General features: G+C 33.5%; 1 protein-coding gene across 1 annotated transcript in view; it reads right to left on the bottom strand.

Annotated features, from left to right (window-relative positions):
- Window positions 1–9,838, bottom strand: part of LOC100633443 (serine/threonine-protein kinase mTOR-like) — a gene marked incomplete at its 5' end in the record, with an annotated part of 22,273 nt that overhangs the window by 1,972 nt on the left and 10,463 nt on the right. The window contains 15 exons of the mRNA XM_020001269.1: window positions 26–161; window positions 422–569; window positions 843–925; window positions 1,167–1,289; window positions 1,619–1,766; window positions 2,411–2,546; window positions 3,212–3,386; window positions 3,825–3,959; window positions 4,434–4,542; window positions 5,267–5,463; window positions 5,760–5,858; window positions 6,247–6,343; window positions 7,328–7,690; window positions 8,156–8,298; window positions 8,515–8,730. Coding sequence (XP_019856828.1) covers window positions 26–161; window positions 422–569; window positions 843–925; window positions 1,167–1,289; window positions 1,619–1,766; window positions 2,411–2,546; window positions 3,212–3,386; window positions 3,825–3,959; window positions 4,434–4,542; window positions 5,267–5,463; window positions 5,760–5,858; window positions 6,247–6,343; window positions 7,328–7,690; window positions 8,156–8,298; window positions 8,515–8,730 — 2,308 coding nt within the window. The remainder of the gene's footprint in view (window positions 1–25; window positions 162–421; window positions 570–842; window positions 926–1,166; window positions 1,290–1,618; window positions 1,767–2,410; window positions 2,547–3,211; window positions 3,387–3,824; window positions 3,960–4,433; window positions 4,543–5,266; window positions 5,464–5,759; window positions 5,859–6,246; window positions 6,344–7,327; window positions 7,691–8,155; window positions 8,299–8,514; window positions 8,731–9,838) is intronic.

Genomic DNA, 9,838 nt, shown 5'->3' with positions numbered 1-9,838 from the left:
TACATGTACAGTACATAAATCATACCATCCATGAGTCTCCAGTTAAGCAGAGGATCGTAGACAAAAGCTTCCAGGACGGCCATGACACTGTCCTTGTTATCCCTAAGGACCCTCATCACTGAGCAACAGGTCCGCCTGAAGTTACCCTCTATTCCAGTCACCTACATGTACACATGTACACATAACGTAATTGTACATGCACACAATGTATACACATAATGTACATGTTTTAAGATCTAAAAATAACTTTTGAGAGATCAATCTAACTAAAAATGGGAAACTTAAGGACACCTAGGGCTAAATATGAAAGACATAAAGGCTAAAAGAATGGGAGATTTCAGGGGCTTAGACCAATTATGGGAGACCAAAAGCCTCCTAAACTCCCTCTAGATCTAACAGACAGTGAATATAAATTACTGACCTCCATTGCATTGGTAAGCATTCTGGTTAATCTAAAAGGTATCTTCTCTGGGAATTTCTCTCTCGTCATAGCCACCTCAAAGCAGTCACCAAAATCAATGTGTAATATCCGACCAGTCAATCTGTCCAGCATAAGATTACTGGGATGCCTATAGTAATGACACAAAGAATATTACAACCATAAATTATACTTAAATTAATAACAACTGATGAATGACACACATGTACACAGCCTACACAAGTACATCTACAAGTACACATAGAGCAAGTAAAATTAACACAAACATTAGATCAGAGATTACTTAAACATATATGTGTAATGCTAAAATCTTTGTGATGATACCACAAATGTACATGTATATTCATTAATACACAAGCACATGAATACAAGTAGATTGTATGTGTGTACATGATAGACTGACCTGTCACCCAGTCCCAGTACATAGCCAACCATTGACATTACAGCCAGTGAGCGTGTGTAATTGGTACGTCTATCAAACCAAACCTACAAGTGTACATTAGCAAAGAAGAATAATAAAATTTATAATTTTTAGTCTTAGGCTAAGAATTTGAATCTCTATAGTTTAGTTAGTTTTTTTGTAATGGATCTTCCGTTTAGTTTAGTTTAGTTTAGTTTTGCTTAAAACCTTAATGGTAAATGTAATATACATGTACATGTACATGTACATGCATACATGTACATGTAATATTATTCGTATTATACTGATTGAGGTAAAGTGACATACTTCAGAGCTGGGGCTCTTGAGCCACAATACTTTAGCCAAATCGTCACCAGTAGTACTGTTAATGGCTTGTTCAAAGACTTCAACTTTCTGCATTAACATGAGATGATCATAATCAGATGATGTCTATAGAAAAAGAACCCAATAAATTAATAATATAAACACCATACAATAACCACATGAAAGTATACCAACACAGCTAACTTTCAGAGTACACAGAAGACCAGCAAAATGCATTAATAGTTTGGATACTGCACATGTAGGATAAGGATAGCTTGTTTAATTTTCAATAATTTGGAAAGCATTGTAACAAAGCATTGTTTAAACTTGCCATAAAACGCAACATTATAATTTGGCCAATCTTGCCATCAACTTCAAAGCATTTTTTGCACCATGCACTTTTCGACTGTTTCATCTAATTTAAACTTAGCCTTAGTGTGGTAGTTGACACTAACTTGTAGCATTAGGCGATGCTCAATGTTGAGCATAATCTTCTTCTTGTCTCTATAGTCTCTTATCAGAGCATGGATAGTGTCACAGTGAGGAACCCAACCAATCAGACCAGAATTAGGAGAGAGAGGGATTACTGAATATCTCTGAATCCTAAAATAATACACATAGTCATTAAATATCAGAATAAATATAAGGGCCAGGAATTATTCTAAGAAAGAACATGCTAATCAAGTAAAAGACGATTAAATTGGTGCACTTGATAAAATTAAATTTAACAATGAATTAGGGACTTAATGTGTACTGAAGTTAACTACATTTGTGTAAATTCCAGTAAATATACACTTAGCCTTTTTATTAAATTTGTCCAGACTACATGTACATGTATTTCAGGGAGGGGGAATCTTAAAGGTACATGTACATGTACATGCATGTGGGATTTCTCTTGATATCTATGATAGAGATACAGATACAGTACATGTACATCCAATCACAGTGTGTAAGAGACATAATATATGCCTTATTTATGAAGCATACATTATTTATTTTATCATTTATTTATATCATATACCGTATAGCAGGAAATTTTGGAGGTAGTTAAATTTGGTGAATTGCTAAAGTTTGGTGATTGGCGAATTTTAATTTGGCAAATTTGTGGCCACATGCCATTGAGCATGCATATAATGTCTCAAAATGGTGGATTTTTATTTTGGCGAATGGCTATCAAAATGCCGAATTCGCCACATTTAGCTACCCCCCCTGAAATTTCCTTCTATATAGTATATGATAGTTCTTACCTCAAGTGTCTTTTAAAAGTCTCTGGGTCATTGTCCAGTAGTGTGTTGACCAGACCAAAGAGCTGCATTACCCTCTCATCCTGACGGAGATCCTCATGACCTTTCAATAAGAACATGTAACTCCGACCATCACTCCCTACACAAAATAAATCACAAATACATGAAACATTGTAAATATAGTGCTGTGTTATTATTATAAATAATAAAAGAAACATTGCAAATATACTGCCGTGTTTATTATCATTGTTTATTATTAATATTGTTTTGTTTATTATTATGCTGTTGATGTTATTAATAAACTGTTTGTCATTGACTGTTACATTCTTGAGGAACCTTCACTCATAGTAAATGGTATACATTTCTTAAGTAGATCAAGTTATGTGTACAATTTACCAAAACCACAAATTACATACTTATACATGTACATGTACCTACATGTACATGCACTGGCTGTTGGATCTAGAGGAGTTTAGGAGACTTTTGGTCTTCCCATATTTGGTCTAGGCCTCCTGAAATATCACATGTTTTAGCTTTTAGTCTGTCATATTTACTTAGATTGGTCTCACAAAATTTGGTTCTAGATCTAGCAATGCCTATACATGTACATGTACATGTATAGCACATATGTTCTTTTAATTATTAAGACTTAATATAGATGTACGTGTACATGTACAGCACATATGTTCTTTCCATTATTAAAACTTAATATAGATGTATGTGTACATGTACATGTACATGCACGTGTACATGTACATGTTTTTTTCATAAGAGTTATACAATGTACATGTATATGTACATTACCTTCCATTACAAGTTTCCTTGGTCTCTGCTTAGAAGTGATGACATTGAGAGATGAGGAGACACTCTTGATGTGAATGATGGGACAGTGTGGCTCATAGCTTCCAGGAATGGCTAATTCCAAGTCTTTACATGCCAACAGTTTAGGAGACACATACTGTAACTCCAACGTGGTAAGCTAAGAAATAAGAAAATTTATGTATAAAAATAATTATTATCTTCACATTATGCTTACATGCATGTACATGTACATATTAGTATGATATAACTGTAAGCCTGTAACATGTACATTTACGTTTCACAATACACTTATTGAATAATTTACAGTTTCAAGTTTTATTTTTATTACCAACTGTTACCTTACAAGCAAACAAAAGTACATTCTACATCCGTCATTATGTATAACATTAACTTTTTTGTGGCGTAGATCTACATGTACATGTACATGTACTGTACACGTAGTTCTCCATTTGCTATTAAAGTTTTTGTGGTAGAGAAATATCAAGTCACGAATCTTTTCATTAGCAGTTGTAATTACTTGGCTGAGGTAAGAGTGGATAATTTCTTCAGTATTATAATACTAAGACACACTATTGAGTAAACAGTAGTGGCTTACCTGTGGCAGTTGCTTAGAGATTCGTCTAAAGACATGATAATAGAGCTCCCAGGCCTGAGTGAGGTCTTTCACATTGCTACTGGTCTGGAACTTCTTGCACCACTCTGAGGCCTCTGCCAAATCCCGACCATAAGCCTAAACAAATACACCAATTATATAACAGTGATATACACTTTACAAGTATGTACACATGTACATACAGTACATGTACATGTAGGACATAAAATGCACATGCATACACTGTATTTTTACAAGTAATAAATTTTAATACATACATGTACATGTATATACAGTATACATGTACATGTACAGTATGTGTGCCTGATTTAAAATAATTGACAAGTATATTAATACATGTATATTATATAGTATACAGTATTTAGCATACACTGTACACATAATACATGCCTACAATTCTTTTTCTGCTTTAAAACAACTTAAATTACATGTACACTGTATATTACCATACATACATGTACATGCACAGAGAAGCAACTTTATAAAAACTTGTATCATTCCATTACAATGTATGTGTTTATTATTATTATAGTTCAAGTACTACTGCCCCCAGTTTATTGTTCAGTAAAGACACAATAAAAACAGACTCACGTGATTAAAGGAGATTTCTTTAAGTGTCTCTGGGCCTTTGTCCAACTTCTGATGAAGTGGGTCTAGGACCTTGAACATTCCTTGAACATTGTGCTCACCAAAGTACATCCTACAAGTGATACAAATGTCATCCACTTTCAACAATCATGTTATGATAAAATGAAGAGTTTCCACAGTATTTGAGATGATAGGCTTCTAGCAAGCAAGTACATGTACTTGTAGTGGCTGCTGTTTATTTGCTAAATTTCGTCAAAATTGAAAAGTAGAGAATTTTCTATTTTTATAATTTTATAAGATACATATACACGTTCGTATGTAGTATAGAAAGTTTGAAATGATTCCGATCAAAATTAAGTTTTTTTACAAATTTTTGAAGTTGCTCCAAAATCGGGTAAAAGTCCCTGTACTATAGTACAGTGATTTTGGCAAAATTTTGTCAAAAATGAAAAGGAGAGAATTTTCCATTTTTATAATTCTTTCTGATACATATACATGTTCTTATGTTGTGTAGAGAGTTTGAACTGATTTTGATCAAAATTAGATTTTTTACAAATTTTTGAAGTTGCTCCAAAATTAGGTAAAAGTCCCTGTACTATAGTACAGTGATTTTGGCCAAATTTCGTCAAAAATGCAATGTAAGGAATTCTCCATTTTTATAATTTTTCCTGATACATATACATGTTTTTATGCTGTCTAGAAAGTTGGAGCTGATTCCGATAAAATTTGTACAAATTTTGAAGTTGCTAAAAAATTGGACCAAATTCCCTACACTAATTGATTATTCCACATACATGTATGTACATGTACATGTACATACATTATTATTTCAATACCTTGAGGCATCCTCTAATGTCTCGTGCCACTGCTCATGCCAGAGTATAGCCACTCTTATCAGCTCCTCTGATACCATCACTGCTTGCTGAACCAGATCAGAACTGTGCTCACGCATGTTACTCAGAATCATATCAGCTGCATCACGTCTAACAGTGCTCTGGCTCTTAGCAGCTACTGTCAATGGGTAGATTAAAGCCTACAAAATAAAAAGAAAATACAATACATTCAAAACACCTTTTGATAATAATTAATTTATATTAGCTTTTATTTAACTTTTATAATTACATGTACATTACTGTCAGAAAAGTTAAGTCTTACAAATTTACTAAAAAATTACTTTTAAAAAATACTAAACAACAGCACATGTACATGTACATATACATGTAGTGTACATGTACATGTACATGTACATGTACGCTACATGTACACTACATGTATATGTACATGTACATGTACATTTACATGTACATGTACATGTAAATGTACACTGACCTGAGGATGGTGTCGTCCTACGTCAGTGAGTAGCTCATGAATAAGTTTGGAGACCAGTCTACGAGGTGAGTCTATACGAGCTATCAACTGGGGAATGACCTACAGGAATTAGTACATTAATTCATGTACATACACTACATGTGTATACCAATAGAATTACATGTACATGTGCGTAAACATGTGTAACACACTACCTAGTGCTGACCAAAATGGGTAAAGTAAAATATAAAAAGATGTAGCACTTAATTTTAGCATTTTTGACACATTAGAGACTAGGCTCTACTTTTATATAGTATTTTCCCTTAATGTAGCAATTATTAGTAATTTGTGAACTACATTAGCTAATTTAGCATTAAATAAGGTCCCTAGCTTAAATTAGTGTAACTAGAAACAAATACAGCTACACAGTTTGTTCTTGCATAATTGCAAACATGACCATGTTTATACAAATACATGTGTACATGTACATAACGAAGAGACAACAAACCTGGAGCCAGTTTTCAATATCCACTGTTTTGATTCCTTCCTCAAGAGCTTCATGAACCTCAGAGATGTGACCATAGTCAAACCACAAAGTCAGTAGCCTGTTGGTGTCAAAAAATAATAATTAAAAAAATAATAATATAATATTAAAAGTATTTTTTCAGCCTAAACAGAGAGCAATTTTTGCTATTTTTTGCCACAAGAAATTGGCAGAAAATAACTCAAAAAATGACAATATAGTTTAATTAATGAATATTTTATTTTCTAGCTTAAAAATAATGTATTTTCTAGCCTAAACAAAGAGCTATTTTGGCACAAAAAATTGGCAGAAAATAAGTCAAGGAAAATGTTACATATTGAGTGTATAGTCTTGCACGTGTAACCATTGTTCAGTTTCATATTAAATGAGGTGTAACGTACACAAACATGGAATGGACGAGTAGTTGTTATTCAAATTCTATTTCTTTCAAGTTCATTAAGAGGTGATAGAATGCCAGCAAATTGTCACTGTAATAAGTTTGTCCTAGAGCTTAGTACGTGTAAGTAACTTATTAACCACCTAACAATTGGTTATCGATTTCCTTAGCAAGTATATGTACAGCATGTAAGTTACATGTACATGTATTTATGAATCATCAAGCAGTCTGAATGGTGTAATAAGTTAATTGTCTAGGAGGTTAATAAGTAACTTATTAACCTTCTGGTAATTGACTTATCAATTTCCTTAGTAAGTACATGTACAGCATGTGAGTTAATTACTGTATAGCCACAACAAAGTTTTGAAGCAAAAAACATAAGCAAATCAGGCCATAAATCTTTTTTGCAAATTTATTTCCGTGCTTCACACATTCTATGAAGCAACACTAAAGAGAGCCATTTTATTAAAGTACATGTGCACTTGTGAAGATACTGAAATTTCCATGAAAACAGTGAAAATTATGCCCTCAAAATTAAGCAGTCAAACGGTAGGAAGCAATTTGACTGATACATTACATGTATAATAGTAGGCATAATGGTAGAACATACTGTACATGTACAATAGAATAGAACTACAATACAATACAATAAAACATAGTGGAACATACCTTAGAGTGTCCTGGAGTGAGTTACCAGAAGAAAGAGATATAGACCTAAAGAAGCCATGAACTGCACTACTGGAATACTGTATGGAGGCCGTCATATCTACTGGTCCAATCTTATTAGTGGATTCACTGGAGGTAGAGTCTTCGCTTAAGATAACGTTAGTCTTTTGAAGCTTTTGCTGCTCTTGTCTTTGATGGAGTAAAGCTTGGAAGTTCATGAATGCCCAGGCATGCCAGGCCTTGTACCACTGGCGATCAAACTTTGTTGCTAGTTCATAATAATGGAGTATGGAACTGAAGGAAGTGGTGAGAGAGGATGAGTCTGGGTTTAGTTCAGCTTTCCAGTCACCTAGCTTTAAATAACACCTGACAAGAGAGAGGGAGAGAGAGGGGGAAGAGAGAGAAGGAGGGAGAGAGAGAGAGAGAGAGAGAGAGGGAGGGAGAGAGAGGGTGTGAATATTGATGATAATGTTTATGATAGAATACACTGTATATCAAAATATTTATGATAATTGTACTAGTAAAATAACAAAATCTAAACAATACAGTGTATGTGTGTCATGTATATAATTGTACTTGTGTACATGTACATGTGTAATTTAAAAAGACATGTTAATAGTACATGTACACAGATGTGTAAAAAAACTATTTTATAAAATAATAATAAGCAAGAAGAAAGAAAAACAATACTATTATTATTCAATAAAAAACAACCATTGATAAAAATCAATAATTCTATTTCAAAAATAATTATGCACACTAAATGTACTGTACATATGCATGTAGATATAAATGTACATGTACATGTACTTGCATATATGTATTAGTTACCTTGCTAAAAGTTGGTTGGTTTCATTAGAGGCAGAAGGATCGATGTTATCACTTTGAAGACGAACCACAAACTGGTCAAGCAAACGAAATGCTTCCTGTTTTTGATCAGCGTGCCACTTGTGCTTCATGTATGCCAAAGTCACCTACATATCATAATCATAATACATGTAATTAATAATGGTACAAAATAAATACATGTACATGTAAATGTACATATGTATAAGTACATGCAGTTACGTACATGTACTGTACATAAACGACATAAACAAATAATTATTATAAGCACATGTAAATGTTACATGCATATACATGTACATGTACATTATTAATTTTTTCACTGCTAAATTTTCAAGGCAAACCTGAGGGAATTTAACAGAGAGAGGATCAGCATCAATGTTGAAGGACTGGTCGTTGCTGAGGAGTGTGATCAGTGTCCTCTCTGAGAGGACCAGTTTACCACTCTTACGACAAATTGATGCAAACTTGATCCAACTCTTTAGCTCTTCTTGCTGTGTCAGGACTAGGGATCGAACTTGAAGTATTCTCTGCCAGTCCTCCATGTTACGCTGGCAACCCTAATATAATATAAAGAAGAAAGAATCATGTGGGTATCTTTTTTAATTAAAAGTTCAAAAAGTACTGTACATTGTATATGTATTGACAAAACACTGTTGAGTACATGTATAAATTTTATACTGTACAATCTACAGGCCTTTTCACACTGGCACAGTTTTCAAAGCACTTTGATGCGCTTTGTTGATACAGCTGAAATAATGCGCATTGATCGTGTTCACACTAGCAGCTGAATTATGTATCATTTTGTGCTCTTGTTGCCATTGGTTTACATTGATCGAAGCGCATCACTTCACATCAATTAAATGTGCATCAATGTGCATTACTTGTGCCAGTGTGAAAAGGCCTTTAGATTGAATATGTTGAAAAATATAAATAGGAATTGCATGAGTATTCTTAAAATATACACATCACTTTCAAAAATAAATATGAAATTACTATTTGATTGGATTTTGCATTAATCATAATGAGTATCGATCCTTTAAAAATTGCATTACAGTGTGCATTGTAATAGTAAAGGTCTATTTAATTTTGTTAATACAGATCTAGCATAAGTTTTGTGACATATATATAACGAGATTCTGAATGAAAACGCAAAATTGTTGTAAGTCAAAAATATGTTCAGTATCTTATAACCTTTTTAGTAACCTTGTAACCTTTTGATAAAAATTGAGGAGTGTGATCAATTTAAACTTTGTAGATAAGGTATGATGATACCAAGAGTAGATAATAATAGAAGAGAGTGTCCTACTATGCATATACCCCCTGCTTCATCACGCCGTAGAATAGTGATGGGCGATATTTCGTTTCTCAGATCGATAGTATCGATTTTGAGCGTATCGATACAGTATCGGAATTGAATTTTAAAAGCATGCAAAATCGATATGATATGTGACCACACCTACATGTGTGGTCACCACACCCATTACTCAAGTACACATGCACATGGCATCTTGTTCTTCTATCACTGTCAGTGCTGTTAGCACTTCAGCCGCTTCTATAAACTCTCCTCCAAATACCGGTATCAAAAAAAGAAGTTTGGTATGGTGCTACTTTAGTCCAGGGCCGCAGGGTGATGATAAGGCTATATGTGATACTTGTGGTGAGCAT

This window comes from Amphimedon queenslandica, unplaced genomic scaffold (genome assembly GCF_000090795.2).
Source record: "Amphimedon queenslandica unplaced genomic scaffold, v1.1 AMPQUscaffold_13093, whole genome shotgun sequence".
NCBI lineage: Eukaryota > Metazoa > Porifera > Demospongiae > Haplosclerida > Niphatidae > Amphimedon > Amphimedon queenslandica.
The sequence above is the reverse complement of the archived record's forward strand: the minus strand, read 5'-3'. Positions and strand labels throughout refer to the sequence as shown.